We start from the raw sequence: 17,246 nt of genomic DNA, 5'->3' as shown, positions 1-17,246 counted from the left end.
AACTTCTCTCGTTGGGCCTCTTGAGACGCTTGGGTCCGTTTCTTCATATGAAGACACAGACTACAAGCAGCTGGGCTGTGGTCGGGTCCCGAGGCACTGGATACACCAGGCATGGGTATCTGTAACTGAGATGGTCCGGTTGCACAGAGTACAACGTTTGAAGCCGCTGGGTGTGTTCGATGACATGGAAGAAAAAACGGCTTCGGCGAAATCAAACGACGCGATTGTGCCAAGAAAGAAAAAGCACAAAAAAAGGGAAAAACCAACCGCATGGCCAAAAGCCCGGCCGTGTCGAAAAAGAAAGCAAACTTTAACAGGGAAAAAAGTAAAAGAAAGTATGGGAAACTATCCTATTAATACTTTTTTTTTTTTAAACAGATCAAAAAAGAAAACAAGCGAAAGCTGAACTTGAAAATCACTGAAGTTCTTCCTGGGCCTGAGAGAGCAGCGATCAGAAAAAAACAAACTTCACCTCACCACGGAGAAAAAAAGAACTGAAGAGGCACGCTCGTATGGCGGACGGGAAGTCGTTCGCACTACCCGCTCAACGGAACTCTCTCGAAAGACTTTGATTTTATTTTGCTTGCAAAATGTTTTGCTGATTCCTGAGCTGCCTCGGATGTCGGCCCCACATGTGAGAACAAGCAGCCTGCTTCTATTCGGAGAATTGTAGATTCATTGCTTAATATGAAACTTCATATTCAAGGACGTATTTTTTTTTTTAATTTATATAACAATGAAAGAATTTGTTAAATCAGCAAAATTTTCAAATGGTCATTCAAAGCAATATATCACCTTGCTTTAATTATTGTAAATAGCTTAATGACAGGGATTCAAAGGAACCAACTTAGTGGCGCAGGACTCAGTGGCCAGGGTGTTAATGGGTTGTAATCGATGTCAGGACTTTGCTCCCATAATGATTAAAGGAGCAAATTTAAAATGCTTCTTTGAACTGTTTTTAAAATACTAGTTCAAGTATCTGGTAAACATGGAGCTTTTCAGCAATGACTGTAACCATCGTGAGCGCCGAGATCTGCCAATAAAATCTTTACTGGAAGTTCCATCACACCACATAATTAAAATTGGAAGAATACCAAGTAACAATATTGTTGGTCCCCAACTTTGGAATTAACTGCCAATAAGAATGAGGAGGATACAAAATCTGGAAGAGTTGAAAAAAGGAGCTTCAAGCATTTTTATTCTTATAAGCATATGAAGTAATATGATGTCATTAACAATGAAAAGGCTATCAAATTTGAAAGAGGTTTATAAGGGAGTAAAGGGGTAAAATCGACAAATAAGATCAAGAATTAATATATATTAAACGATGAAGACCAACGGGCTTATTTTCAAAAGAGAAGGATGCCCATCTTTCGACACAAATCGGAAGATGGGTGTCCTTCTCACAGGGTCATCCAAATCGGTATAATCAAAAGCCGATTTTGGATGTCCCGAACCGCTTTCCGTCGCAGAGATGGCCAAAGTTCACGAGGGTGTGTCGGAGGCGTAGCGAAGGCCGGACTTCGGCGTGCCTAACACCGACGTTCTCGACCCATAATGGGAAAAAAAAAAAAAAGGACGTCCCTGACGAACACTTGGATGACTTTATCTGGTCATGTTTTTCTTACGACCAAGACACAAAAAGGTGCCTGAACTAACCAGATAACCACTGATGGGAATCGGAGATGACCTCCCCTTACTCCCCCAGTGGTCACTAACCCCCTCCCACCCTCAAAAAACATCTTTCAAAATACTGATTGCCAGTGTCATACTCGGGTCCATCACAGCAGTATGCAGGTCCCTGGAGCAGTTTAAGTGGGTGCAGTGCACTTCAGGCAGGCGGACCCAGACCACCCCCCCCCCCCACACCTGTTAAGTTTGTGGAAGAAAGAGTGAGCCCTCCAAAACCCACCACAAACCCACATCTAGGTGCCCCCCTTTACCCGTAAGGGCTATGGTAGTGGTGTACAGTTGTGGGTTGGGGGTTTTGGGGGGAGGGTTTATGGGGCTCAGCAAACAAGGTAAGGGAGCATGTACCTGGGAGCAATTTATAAAGTCCACTGCAGTACCCCCTAGGGTACCCGGTTGGTGTTCTGGCATGTCAGGGGGACCAGTGCACTACGAATGCTGGCTCCTCCCATGACCAAATGGCTTGGATTTGGTCGTTTCTGAGATGATGTCCTTGGTTTCCATTATCGGCAAAAATCAGAAACGATCGACAACCAAATTTCATGATTTGGTCGTCCCTGACCGTATTATCGAAACAAAAGATGGACGTCCATATTGTTTCAAAAATACATAAGTACATAAGTACATAAGTAGTGCCATACTGGGAAAGACCAAAGGTCCATCTAGCCCAGCATCCTGTCACCGACAGTGGCCAATCCAGGTCAAGGGCACCTGGCACGCTCCCCAAACGTAAAAACATTCCAGACAAGTTATACCTAAAAATGCAGAATTTTTCCAAGTCCATTTAATAGCGGTCTATGGACTTGTCCTTTAGGAATCTATCTAACCCCTTTTTAAACTCCGTCAAGCTAACCGCCCGTACCACGTTCTCCGGCAACGAATTCCAGAGTCTAATTACACGTTGGGTGAAGAAAAATTTTCTCCGATTCGTTTTAAATTTACCACACTGTAGCTTCAACTCATGCCCTCTAGTCCTAGTATTTTTGGATAGCGTGAACAGTCGCTTCACATCCACCCGATCCATTCCACTCATTATTTTATACACTTCTATCATATCTCCCCTCAGCCGTCTCTTCTCCAAGCTGAAAAGCCCTAGCCTTCTCAGCCCCTGGTTGGGGATGTTCTGCGAGGACTTCCTCATGAAAACTTGGACGTCCCTTTCGATTATGCACCTCCATGTATATTATGAGGAGTCATTTTGAACAATTCTTATATTTTTACTGAGAATTTTAGTTATTGTTAGGTATTTGTCTTATTTAATTGTATATGTGATTCAGTGTAATCTGCCAAGAACATTTGCCATGGTGCAGAACATATATTTTAAATAAGGCAAAACAAAAATACCTTTATGCTGTCCAGCATCTGCATTGAAATTCATCTCTCCCTGGAGACGATCACTTCCTGCATCTTCAGAATGCATACCATGAGGGTCATTGTGAAGTATTTTATGGTGAATTTTGGCTCTCTCTTCTACAAGCAGGCTGAATAGCAAATAACAAAAGATAAAACCTATTGCCAACCCAAAGGCAAAGGTTATTAAATTCAGCACAGATTTAAGAGGCCATTTCCTGAAGGTATTAATCTGAGGAGATAAAAACAAAAAGTATAAAGTTTGAATTGTTTATAGGTCTGCATGTAGTTTATTTGGTGCTTATAGAAATCCAATAGATTTGCACTCTTGATGCACTTTAATACATTTCAGTGTACTGTATTCAAATTTGCATGAAAGTAGCTAAAGCTACTAAGACACACATTTTGGAATGAAAAATTATGTCTTACCAGATGATTTTCTTTAGATGCAGCAGATGAGTCCACAGACTAGTGGGTTGTGACCATCTATCAGAAGGTGGATAGAAAGCGCTGAACTGAAGTGTTTTATGGGACGGAATGCTCCTTAGCCAGTCAGTATTTCTCATAACAAAGCAGAAGGAAAACATTAACACACTTCTCCTTCCCCACAGTACATTCCCCAAACTGAAATTGTCACTTGATTGTAGGAACCCTCAAACAGCAAACAAGAACCAACAGAAAGAACCAACCGAACACAAGCAGATAAATCCAGAGACTAGTGGGATGTAGCAAAGCAGTCCTCAAATAAGGGTGGGGGAGGGGGGGGGAAGAAGAGAACCAAAAGCTCCCGCAGAAAGACTGAGGCCCCGAAGGCAGCATCCGCACGCGTGGAAATGTCATCGGTAATGCCTCACGAAGGTATGGGTTGATGACCCCAACACCGCTCTGCAAATTTCCTTCAATGAGAACAGCCATGCTTTCGCCTAAAAAGTCACCACCACCTAAGTAGGACAGGCCGGCAGTGATCTGCCAGCAAATAAGCTGATGCAATTGTGTCCTTCACCCAGGGAGCAACTGTTGCCTTCAACACTGCCCCTAATTTGTGAGGCCCTGAAATCAGTATGAACAAGTGAGTTGACCACCAAACCTTGTTGGTCACCTCCAGATATATGAGGACTTCCCAGCCAGACATCCAAGAGATGCAGGAAAAGTCTTGAGGGTATGCCTTCTCCCGAAATGCTAGCAGAAACAATGGCTGATTCAGATGAAAGGTGGACACCACCTTAGGAAGAAACGATAGAATCGTGTGCACCATCACCCTGTCAAGAGAAAAATGGAGAAAGGTTTTGCAACAGGATAATGCCTGAAGTTCCAACAAATGACGCAGTGACAATAGGGCCAAAAGGAAAAAACTGTCTTGAAGGTCAGACCTTCCAAGGAAGCCCGATGCAAGGCCTCAAAAGGCACCTTCTGGAGTGCCCAAAGCACCAAGTTGAGGTTCCATTCCTGACATGTTGGGCGTACCGGTGGTTTGAGATGAGATGATCAACTCCTTGGAAGAGAAATGACACCAGGAAACCATCTACGAATGAAGATTACGGTCTCGATAGCAAGCTAATGCTGCTACCTGTACAGCAGAGAATTATAACAGCCTGTCTTGTAAAAATGCCAATATCTGGGGCAGAGAAGCCTGAAAAATTGCCCTGTCCGCACACCAATGCTGAAAGAAGCGCCACACAAACTCATAAGCCGCAGATGTAGAACGTTTTTTTGCCAGAAGGAGAGTCACATCGACAGCAGAATATCCTTTGTTCCTCAACTTAGCCCACTCAAAATCTAGGCTGTAAGACCAAAGCAGGAGGGATCCTCAATTTCAACTGGCCCTTGAGTCAGAAGGTCCAGACACAGGGGCAAACAAAAGGGCTTGCCCACCTGCAACTGCATCAGGTTTGCATACCACGGACTCCAGGGTGATAAGAACTCAACATGGATGGCGAAGAATCCTTTGAGCATCCGGCCTATCATAGGCCAAGGGGGGGGGGGGGGAGGGAGAACACAGAGAAGCCGCATTACCTCCTTCTGCTGAAAAATCAGGGCAGCTTGGCATTGCAATGGGTTGCCATGAATCCATGAACAGCGCTCCCCACTTGTGACAATCTGCTGGGAACATCTCTCCCTGGTCCAAGGAATACCTGCTCAGAAAGTCTGCCTGAACATTCTGCACTCCCGCAATATGTGCTGCTGAGAGCAGCTGCGATTCAACTGGAGCCTCCAGCACCAGTGAAGCACTGTGCATGCCCCCAGTCGACAGATGAAGGCTAACGTCGTCTTATTGTCGGAGAGTACACGCACAGGCTTGTCCTCCACCAGGGTATAGAATTCCAGCAGGGATAAGTACACTGCTCAAAGCTCCAACCAACTGATCGGTCACTGCTTCTCCTCCGAGGACCAAATATCCTGAGCCAAGTTGTGAAGGCAATGAGCACCCCCCCCCCCCCCAATCCTGTCAGGCTCACATCTCCCAAGACTACCATCCACAGTGGAGTTGCCAGTGGAAAACCACTGCACAGAGCTGAATCCCAATCCATGCTGTGGCATGCTGCTAAAGTCCAGTGAAGAAATAGATCCTAATTTTGTGACACAGGGGACCTGCGACTTAAGAAGAACTGCTGCAAAGGGCGCCATCAACCTGAGAACCTATACATAATTACAAACTCGAAGAGAGAGGGAGCGAAGGAGGAGGTGAACCTGAGCCTGCAACTTGATACGCTGACGCTGCTGCTGTGGCAAGAAAGCCTTGCCGAGTGCCGTGTCGAACTGAACCCCCAGATGCTCTAGCACCTGCATGGGTACCAACTGACTTTGGGGCAGATTGATGACTCACTCCGACGACTTCAACAGAGAGATGACAAGGCCGTGATCAGCCAGTCATCCAGATAAGAATGGACCTGAATTCCCTGTTGACGCAGAAAGGCAGCCACCATGACTGTGACCTTTGAGAATGTCCGAGATGATGGGGCAAGACCAAAAGGCATTGCTTGAAACTGAAAATGCTGTCTGAGCACAGAAACTTCCAATGAGGAGGCCAAATGGGAATGTGTAAGTGCATCTCCTTCAGGTTTAAGGCCATGAGAAACTCACCAGGCTGTACTGCCACCAGAATCAAGTGCATGGTTTCCACGTGAAAGTGGAGGGCCTTCAGAACTTGTTGACTCAACATCAAGAAGCAGTCAAAACAGGTCCCTTTCTTTTGGGGAACCACAAAATAAATGGCGTAACGACCCCGTCTGCTATTCGTTGGGAGGCACCAGCACTACAGCCCCTAACTCCAGTAAGGATCGTAGGGTAGAGCAGATCGCTGCCTGATTGCCAAAGTTCCTGCACAGGGATGCCAAGAAAAAAAAATATATATATATATATTGGACAGGAGAGGCAAATTCTAACTTGTAGCCATCTCAAACAATGTCCAGGACCAATTGGTCGGTAATAATGTAGGCACACTCATTGAGCAGGAACAGTCACCCCCCCCCCCCCCCCCAATGAGCTCAGAGGAGCGGCCCAGTGCCCAATCATTGGGAAGAGCGAGTATTGGCTCAGGGTGCTGTGGCAGATGCCTGCTTGTCAGTTCAAAAGGGTTGCCTGCTTGGAAAGCGAGACCGAGAATTAAAACTCGGCCGTCCTGAACAATAACGGAGCGAATCCCTGAAATGGGGATGAGTGACTGAGCAAGAAGAGGGCTTTGCCTTATCCTCAGGCAAATGGTAAGTGAGTCACCAAGGTCATTCACCAATTTCTCCAAATCTTTACCAGCTTGCCTTTAAAGGGAAGCTTCACCAAGTGCCACTTTGACGCAGCATCAGCCACCCAGTGGTGCAATCACAGCAGCCTGTGAGCTTGGACTGTCAAGGCCATCTATTTCATGGATGCTTGATGCAAAATACCCAGTGTATTTGAATGTAACTCACCTTGAGCTGCAAAGTGAAAAAGGTGTGAGCAAAACCCAAATAAATAAATGAATCCTCCAGATACACCAAGCCTGTCTTTACATCAGGTAATTGAACAGGCACCTGACCCTCGGAGTCCTGCATAAAATCGACAAACTGCTGGACCCAGCTAAGACAAGCCCGAGCCTCATAGGAACTACAGAGAGAGCTAACACTTCAAAGGACAGCTTCAGCAACAAATCCAATTTTCTGCCCTGAACATCTTAACACAATGCCACCTTCCATGCGCAAGGTAGTCTTTTTAGTGACTGCCACTACCAAGACAGCCACCTTAGGCAACTGGAGCTTGTCCAGCAACAATGCTGCCAATGGATACAGTTTTGACAGCCTTAACCACCCTCAGTGTAACATTCAAGTCCCGTGCTGTACAGAAATAATCTTGTGCATGGCTTCATGCACTGGAAGAGACAGAGGAGGTCTCCTGGTGCTCATCATCTTAGAGTTTGAGAAGGCTGGAATGGAAATGTCAGGGGAATATTTGTGTAGCCTTCATGATGAATTCAGGTAGTTCTTTGTGGAAGACCCTCACTGCTGTGGGGTCTTCTGCCTCCTCCACTAGGAGCTCTCCATCCTCAAACCTGACCCTGAGAAGGAGCAGAAGGACTCTGAACCCCTTCCTTCAAGGTAGATGGAGAAAGTGGAGTATGGAGTATGGAGTATGGACCTCCCCCCCCCCCCCCCCCCAAAATGGAGCTGCAACAGCATGTCTTCGAGGCAGGGTCCACAGACGTTGGGACTGCCTGCGATAATGCTGCCTGCTCCAACCTGGGACCCAAAAGAGAACTAGCTGATCCCTGTCCTGACTTCTTCAATAAGTAGGCATTGTGCTGCAGCAAGATATACTCTGGTTTGAACAGCCCTCCTCCCGCACCAAATGCCAAGGCAACAAAACACACCATCAACTGTTTGGCGGGAAGATCAGATGCCTGAAGCACCGTAAGCATGGACCCAGACTCCCGCTGCACAATGGCCGCCAGAACAGAGCAACCCAAATCAGAAGACTTGTCACCTGGGAAATAACTGCCGCTTCAGCCCCCCTGCTCCCTCCGTTGTTGGAGAGCCAGCACAGCCTCCTGCACAATGGCCTGATGCTGCTCTCTGCTTCCCACAGCGGAAGCAGCGCTTGACGAGTTCTGCTGCCATTTCCCTTCTCGGGATTTTTTAAAATTCTGTGAGAAAGGAGAAGGAAGAGAGATACAGAGTGAGGGAGGGACCTGGGGTGACCAGGTTCCCCCCCCCCACCCCCACCCCCAAAAGGTAGCATTGCTCAGTTGCTCGTTTCAAAGCTACACTAAACTGAAAACAGAACAGGAGCATGGACGAGACCATCCATTCGCTTGCTGCAGAGATAGAGAATACCAACTGGCCAGGGAACATTCTGTCCCATAAGACATTTCAAATTCTGTGGAGAAGGAAGAGCTGGAGAGAGATACAGGGTAATGGAGGGACCTGGGGTCATCAGGTGCATCCCCCCCCCCCCCCCCCCCCCAAAGGTGGTGCCACTCAGTCTCTCATTTCAAAGTTACACTGAACTGAAAGAACAGTGGCATGGAAGAGATGGTCCATCCACCTGCTGGAGAGAGAGAATACCGACTGGTCAGGAAGCATTCCGTCCCATGAGACATTTCAATGCTCTCTACCGCCACCTGCTGGTAGATGGTCACAACCCACTAATCTCTGGATTCATCTGCTGAGGTACTAAGGAGAAATTAGGACTTATCTGATAGTTCTTTCCATTAGTTCTTCACACTATTCCACGACGAGTGGGTAGTCATTTCCATCGACCAGTAAGTGGAGATAAAGCATACAGAACTGAGCCATAGTACATAGGCCACAGCTAATCGGCCCAGTTCATCAGTATCAGTCCAAAAGCGAGGATTAAAGAACCAGGAGCATGTTCGGTCTCTACACAACTCCACAAAATTCTGACAGTAAATCCAAACACCATCCCCCCGAAGGCTCAATTCTGAGAAGCAGACTGCTCATATAGCGTAAAGGTACTTCCAGGGACAGACGTCAAGGAAACAGGAGGGCTCCTGGAATAGTGTGAATAACTTAATGGAAAGAAAATTCAGGTAAGTCCTAATTTCTCCTTCCATTACGTTTTCTTCCCACTATTCCAGGACGAGTGGGATGTTCAAAAGCTATCCCTACGAGGGTGGGTAGCCGAACCTGCCACTGCAAAACAGACACCCTAAATGCTGCATCTGAGAGAGCAGCAATGTCCACCTTGTAATGCTTGCTGAAAGTATGTAGAGAAGCCCAAGTCGCTGCCCTGCAGATATCCCCCGTTGTCAAGGTTCAAAAGGCGGATGCAGTAGAGCTTGAAGGACCAAGTTAAGGTCCCAGTCTGGACAAGACACACAAGAGGGCAGCCTCAAGCAGTTCATCCCTCTCAGAAAGCAAACCACATCCAGATGTGCTACCAAGGAAGAATTTTGAAAGCAGTCCCGAAAACATGCCAGGGCCGCCCACTTGAACGTTCAAAGATCGTAATGCCACACCCTTATGCACCCCATTCTGCAAGTAAGCCAGAATGTGCCCAATTGAAGAAGCAAAGGTATCCACCCTCCACTCAGAACACCAGCCCTTAAAGGAGAGCCACACACTGGCATAAGCTATGGAAGTAGAACGCTTCCTAGCATGAAACAGAATGGTAATGACAGCGTTCAAATAACTCTTTGTTCTCTCAAATGAGCCCTCTCAAGGGCCAGGACCCAAGACCAAAGTGGGATGGATCGTCCATGACCAACAGCCTCTGATGGGAAGGCCCCAACCCCGAGGGAGCCTGAGCGGCTCCTCGTCTAAGAGCCGAACAGAGGCCAATCCACTCTCCTCAAAAGCCGACCAATCATCGGCCAAGGTGGAAAGGCATACAGCAAATCCTTGCTCGGCCAGAGTTGAAGTAGAGCACCAAGACCTAATGAGTCCCACTCTCTGAAGTGACTGAAAAACCTCGCAACCTTGACATTGGCTTTTGTGGCCAAGAGATCCAGATCTGACATGCCCCAGCGCTGGACTAGGAGCTGAAACGCCTTCAGCAAGAGCTACCACTCCCAGGGGTCCGAGGTGTGACTGAGGAAGTCTGCTTCCACGTTGAGAGACCCTGCAATGTGAGCTGCAGAGAGACAGAGAAGCTACTTCTCTGCCCAGGCCTCCACTGCTAGGGAACTGCTGAAAGTTACCTTGGAACTTCAGGCTTTGTGTCGGGCTCTGCAGGCCTTTGCACATTTTCTCGGGAGGTTCCCGGTGCGGACCACTGTTATCACATTGTCAGAGAAGACCCAAACAGGCAACCTCCCGAGAAAATGTGCAAAGGTCTGCGAAGCCCAACACACAGCCTGAAGTTCCAAGTGGTTGATGTACCACCGCACCTCCACTGGAGACCAAGAGCCCTGAGAAAGGTGACCCTGGTAATGGGCTACCCAGCCTAACAGGCTAGCACCTATGGTTACCATTTCCCCAATGTAGAATCGGAAAGGGAACCCCCCCAACCTCACAAATTGGGGTCTCAGCCACCACTCCAAGCTCCATCTGGTAGCTAGCGTCCGGGACACCTAGACACTGTAGTCTCCGAAACCAGGGACCAACAACTAAGCAAGGACTGCTGAAGTGGCCTCATATGAGCCCACACCCAAGGCACCGCCTCCATGGCCACTGTCATGGAGCCGAGGACCTGCACATAATCCCAGGCCCGAGGCCTGGGACAAACCAGGATTGATTGAATCTGATGTCTCAACTTCGTGCTACGAGCCTCCGTTAGAAACACTTTGGGCCCGACGGGTAATGAACACCACACCCAGGTACTCCAGCCACTGCGACAGGACCAGCCTGCTCTTCTTTAAATTGATCAACCACCTCAGGGTCTGCAGAAGGCAAACCACCGTCTCCGTGGCCTCCAAACTGCCCTGATAGAAGCCACCCGAATGAGCCAGTTCTCTAGATACGGGTGTACACAGATACCCTGATAGTGGCGGCCTTCCGCCACTACCACCATGTCCTTGGAAAAGGTCCTTGGGGCCGTAGCCAGGCCAAATGGCAGAAAGCCTGGAACTGAAAGTACCATCCTAGAAACACAAAGCGCAGGAACTGCTGTGCTGATGTGGCTCCAAGATAGGGATATGCAAGTATGTCTCCTTGAGGTTGAGAGCGGTGAGAAACTCCCTCTCCCATACCGAAGCAACCACTGAATGCGGAGTTTCCATCCGAAAATGGGAAACCTGAAAACACCGGTTGATGACCTTAAGGTCTAGGAAGGGGAGCACAGTGCCCTCTTTCTCTGAAACCACGAAATAGATTGAATAGTGCCCTCAAACGCATTGGTTGGGAGGCACCAGAACAATGGCCTGGTTGGCCAGAAAGGCCTCCACCATGCCTCTGACCTGAGCCACCTGAACAGCCCCTCCACAAGGGGAACACAAGGAGGGAAAAAAAAAACAAAAAGGAAGAGCAACCAGCCAGGAGAGCTCCAACTTGTAATCGTCGTGAAAGACGTCCAGCACCCACTGGTTTGTGGTGAAAAAGGCCCACACATCCAAGAATACGTGAGGGCATACGCCAATTGGCACAGATGGGTGGGCCGGCTTGGCATCATTGTGAGGGACTAGAAACATTCCATCAAATGAACCGGTAGATTTAAAACAAATTCAGTGAGAGTAGACTTAAGATGAACAGATGGAAACTCAGGTATGCTCTGCAGTAACTTGTTTCTTTGGCATTCAGTTTCCTTAACATGCCAGAAAAGAAAAAGGGTAGAGAAATTTTACCATATGAAGCAAAGGTGACAGAGAAAGACTGAATTTTTTATCGGTGCTGGCAACTTAAAGCAAGGTTCTAGTGCTTAAGTCACATTACAGGGAGACTTGTCTGTTTGCGAAAGGCTCTTCCACTGAACCCTAGGCCACTGGCTTAAGCATACTAACACACAGAACAACTTCAGCACACCAAGAAGACATCCCCCTTAGACTGGATTTTGGGGGAGGGGACAAGCTCAGTCAGCAGTGTGAGCAATAATGCTAAAGAAGGAAGTGAAACTGCAGCATCAAAGGGGACGTGGGTATGAGGGAACTAAAGCCAAAGAAGTGGTCCTTGATGCTAGAAGCAGAGGCATAGCTAGGGTCAAGGAGAGCAGCCGCTCCACCAAACAGATTTTGAATAAAATGGTGCCTATGCAGATCAGCCCTTCAGCACTAGACCGATACCTATATTATATAAGGACTGCTCCGTCTGACATCAAACCCAGACTCAGTCACAGAAGAGAGGGCAGTACAGCATACAAGTATACAACACTGACAAAAAGAGCAACACAGGGCCTTCAAGAAAGAGATAATAGCCGTCCTTTATTTTGAAAAAAGACCCGACACGGGCCGTGTTTCGGCACACAAGCGCCTGTCTCAGGGGTCTAACATAAAAACACATAAAAATATAATTATGAATTTAGACCGCACATGAATACATATACATATATAATATAATGAATGGTGAAAACAATATAAAATATAATAAAATAAAAAGTAATGAATAAGAATATGTAATTGACTGAATCATCAAAACAATATAAAATATAATGAAATAAAAAGATTAAAAGGGGATGAATGAGGAACAAAATGACCACAAAGTGTGCATGTGATTGGAGCAGGAGAGGTTGGTAAAAAAACAGGAACAGGAAACATCCTTATATGAACAATAAGTTAGAATAGAAGAAATCACACGATTTAAAAGAAATTAAACTTAACAGTACCTAAGTGAAGACTGAGAAAAGCCAATCTGAACAGCCTTGTAGCTCAGGCTGAATGTCTTGCTGGCTGTGTGCCAACTCTGCTCCAGAGGGAACATTCACTTTTGGAATGACTTAGAGAAATACCAACAAAGACTTTACTTAGTTAAGCTAAGTCTGATTGTCTATCTCATACCAGCCAAAGAGATTTCTCTATGGCTGAAGTGTTTTCCCCTGCTAAGGGGCAATAGGACGGGATTACAATGACAAAGACCACTTAATCATTTTAATAGCTGCCCTCTGGACTGATACCATCTCATTTGTATGGTCCTGAAAGTGCAGTCTCCCAAACTGTACTAAGTACTCCAAATGAAGTCACACTGGAGATTTGCACAGAAGCACTATCACTTTTTTTTTTCTTGCTGGCCATTCCTGTCCCTATGCACCCAAGCATCCTTCTGGCTTTTCCTGTCACCTTTTCTACCTATTTGGCAATCTTAAGATCATCAGATATAATCATCATCAAGTCCCTTTCTTCTTTCATGCACAGAACTATTTCAGTCCCAATAATGCTCCCTTGGGCTTTTAAAGCACAAATGCATGAGCCTGCACTTTTTTTTTAGTATTAAAATCATAGCTTCCAAACTCTAGACCGTTCAAGTTCTGATACATTTGATTATTTAATATACCACTTAACTGCTTAAAAGCAAATGCTACATACCTGTAGAAGGTATTCTCCGAGGACAGCAGGCTGATTGTTCTCACTGATGGATGACGTCCACGGCAGCCCCTCCAATCGGAAACTTCACTAGCAAAGGCCTTTGCTAGTCCTCGCGCGCCCATGCGCGGCCGTCTTCCCGCCCGAACCGGCTCGTGTTCGTGAGTCCCATATGTAGCAAGACAAAGTCAAGGGAAGACACAACTCCAAAGGGGAGGCGGGCGGGTTTGTGAGAACAATCAGCCTGCTGTCCTCGGAGAATACCTTCTACAGGTATGTATCATTCGCTTTCTCCGAGGACAAGCAGGCTGCTTGTTCTCACTGATGGGGTATCCCTAGCCCCCAGGCTCACTCAAAACAACAAACATGGTCAACTGGGCCTCGCAACGGCGAGGACGTAACTGAGATTGACCTAACAATTTATCCAACTAACTGAGAGTGTAGCCTGGAACAGAATAAACATGGGCCTAGGGGGGTGGAGTTGGATTCTAAACTCCGAACAGATTCTGAAGCACTGACTGCCCGAACCGACTGTCGCGTCGGGTATCCTGCTGCAGGCAGTAATGAGATGTGAATGTGTGGACAGAAGACCACGTCGCAGCTTTGCAGATCTCTTCAATAGTGGCTGACTTCAAGTGGGCCACTGACGCAGCCATGGCTCTGACATTGTGAGCCGTGACATGACCCTCAAGAGCCAGCCCAGCCTGGGCGTAAGTGAAGGAAATGCAATCTGCTAGCCAACTGGATATGGTGCGTTTCCCCACAGCCACTCCCCTCCTGTTGGGATCAAAAGAAACAAACAATTGGGCGGACTGTCTGTTGGGCTGTGTCCGCTCCAGATAGAAGGCCAATGCTCTTTTGCAGTCCAATGTGTGCAGCTGTCGTTCAGCAGGGCAGGAATGAGGACGGGGAAAAAATGTTGGCAAGACAATTGACTGGTTCAGATGGAACTCCGACACTACCTTCGGCAAGAACTTAGGGTGAGTGCGGAGGACTACTCTATTATGATGAAATTTGGTGTAAGGGGCCTGGGCTACCAGGGCCTGAAGCTCACTGACTCTACGAGCTGAAGTAACTGCCACCAAGAAAATGACCTTCCAGGTCAAGTACTTCAGATGGCAGGAGTTCAGTGGCTCAAAAGGAGGTTTCATCAGCTGGGTGAGAACGACATTGAGATCCCATGACACTGTAGGAGGTTTGACGGGGGGGGGGGGGGGGGCTTTGACAAAAGCAAACCTCTCATGAAGCGAACAACTAAAGGCTGTCCTGAGATCGGCTTACCTTCCACACGGTAATGGTATGCACTGATTGCACTAAGGTGAACCCTTGCAGAGTTGGTCTTGAGACCAGACTCAGACAAGTGCAGAAGGTAGTCAAGCAGGGTCTGTGTAGGACAAGAGCGAGGATCTAGGGCCTTGCTGTCACACCAGACGGCAAACTTCCTCCATAAAAAGAAGTAACTTCTCTTAGTGGAATCTTTCCTGGAAGCAAGATACGGGAGACACCCTTTGACAGACCCAAAGAGGCAAAGTCTACGCTCTCAACATCCAGGCCGTGAGAACCAGAGACTGGAGGTTGGGATGCAGAAGCGCCCCTTCGTCCTGTGTGATGAGGGTCGGAAAACACTCCAATCTCCACGGTTCTTCGGAGGACAGAAGAAGAGGGAACCAGATCTGACGCGGCCAAAACAGAGCAATCAGAATCATGGTGCCTCGGTCTTGCTTGAGTTTCAACAAAGTCTTCCCCACCAGAGGTATGGGAGGATAAGCATACAGCAGACCTTCCCCCCAGTCCAGGAGGAAGGCATCCGATGCCAGTCTGCTGGGGGCCTGAAGTCTGGAACAGAACTGAGGGACCTTGTGGTTGGCTCGAGATGCAAAGAGATCTACCAAGGGGGTGCCCCACACCTGGAAGATCTGGCGCACTACTCTGGAGTTGAGCGACCACTCGTGAGGTTGCATAATCCTGCTCAACCTGTCGGCCAGACTGTTGTTTACACCTGCCAGATATGTGGCTTGGAGCAACATGCCGTGACGACGAGCCCACAGCCACATGCTGACGGCTTCCTGACACAGGGGGCGAGATCCGGTGCCCCCCTGCTTGTTGATGTAATACATGGCAACCTGGTTGTGTCTGAATTTGGAGAATTTGGTGGGACTGCCGATCTCTGAAAGCCTTCAGAGCGTTCCAGACCGCTCGTAACTCCAGGAGATTGATCTGCAGCTCGCGTTCCTGGAGGGACCAGCTTCTCTGGGTGTGAAGCCCATCGTCATGAGCTCCCCACCCCAGGAGAGACGCATCCGTAGTCAGCACTTTTTGTGGCTGAGGAATTTGGAAAGGACGTCCCAGAGTCAAATTGGACCAAATCGTCCACCAATACAGGGATTTGAGAAAACTCGTGGACAGGTGGATCACGTCTTCTAGATCCCCAGCAGCCTGAAACCACTGGGAAGCTAGGGTCCATTGAGAAGATCGCATGTGAAGGCGGGCCATGGGAGTCACACGGACTGTGGAGACCATGTGGCCCAGCAATCTCAACATCTGCCGAGCTGTGATCTGCTGGGATGCCCGCACCCAAGAGACGAGGTACAACAAGTTGTTGGCTCTCATCTCTGGGAGATTGGCACGAGCCGTCCGAGAATCCAGCAGAGCTCCTATGAATTCGAGTCTCTGTACTGGGAGAAGATGGGACTTTGGATAATTTATCACAAACCCCAGTAGTTCCAGGAGGCGAATAGTCATCTACATGGACTGTAGAGCTCCTGCCTCGGATGTGTTCTTCACCAGCCAATCGTCGAGATAGGGGAACACGTGTACTCCCAGCCTGCGAAGCGCCGCTGCTACTACAGCCAGGCACTTCGTGAACACAGAGAGCATAGCCAGTCGTTTTCCTGAATCATGGGAAGAAGGGTGCCCAGGGAAAGCATCCTGAACTTTTCCTTGATAGATATTTGTTCAGGGCCTTTAGGTCTAGGATGGGACGCATCCCCCCTGTTTTCTTTTCCACAAGGAAGTACCTGGAATAGAATCCCAGCCCTTCTTGCCCGGATGGCACGGGCTCGACCGCATTGGCGCTGAGAAGGGCGCAAAGTTCCTCTGCAAGTACCTGCTTGTGCTGGAAGCTGTAGGACTGAGCTCCCGGTGGGCAATTTGGAGGTTTCGAGGCCAAATTGAGGGTGTATCCTTGCCGGACTATTTGAAGAACCCAACGGTCGGAGGTTATGAGAGGCCACCCAACCTCCCCCCGACCGGCAGGTCGCCCGGCACTGATACATTGATGTCGGCTATGCTCTGCTGGAGCCAGTCAAAAGCTCGCCCCCTGCTTTTGCTGGGGAGCCGTGGGGCCTTGCTGAGGCGCACGCTGCTGATGAGAGCGAGCGCGCTGGGGCTTAGCCTGGGCCGCAGGCTGTCGAGAAGGAGGATTGTACCTACGCTTACCAGAAGAGTAGGGAACAGTCTTCCTTCCCCCATAAAAACGTCTACCTGAGGAGGTAGATGCTGAAGGCTGCTGGTGGGAGAACTTGTCGAAAGCGGTATCCCGCTGGTGGAGCTGCTCTACCACCTGTTCGACTTTCTCTCCAAAAACGTTGTCCGCTCGGCAAGGGAAGTCCGCAATCCGCTGCTGGATCCTATTCTCCAGGTCGGAGGCACGCAGCCATGAGAGTCTGCGCATCACCACACCTTGAGCAGCGGCCCTGGACGCAACATCAAAGGTATCATATACCCCTCTGGCCAGGAATTTTCTGCATGCCTTCAGCTGCCTGACCACCTCCTGAAATGGCTTGGCTTGCTCAGGAGGGAGCTTGTCCACCAAGCCCGCCAACTGCCG

The 17,246-nt window shown here is 48.3% G+C and overlaps 1 protein-coding gene across 1 annotated transcript in view; it reads right to left on the bottom strand.

Annotated features, from left to right (window-relative positions):
• The window catches only part of LOC115468844 (glycoprotein-N-acetylgalactosamine 3-beta-galactosyltransferase 1-like), a 159,761-nt gene that overhangs the window by 99,800 nt on the left and 42,715 nt on the right, over positions 1-17,246 (bottom strand). Inside the window, exon 3 of the mRNA XM_030200895.1 lies at positions 3,034-3,271. Within this exon, the coding sequence (XP_030056755.1) occupies positions 3,034-3,271 (238 nt within the window). The remainder of the gene's footprint in view (positions 1-3,033; positions 3,272-17,246) is intronic.

The sequence above is a fragment of the Microcaecilia unicolor genome, chromosome 1, assembly GCF_901765095.1.
Source record: "Microcaecilia unicolor chromosome 1, aMicUni1.1, whole genome shotgun sequence".
In the NCBI taxonomy this organism is placed as follows: Eukaryota; Metazoa; Chordata; class Amphibia; order Gymnophiona; family Siphonopidae; genus Microcaecilia; species Microcaecilia unicolor.
The sequence above is the reverse complement of the archived record's forward strand: the minus strand, read 5'-3'. Positions and strand labels throughout refer to the sequence as shown.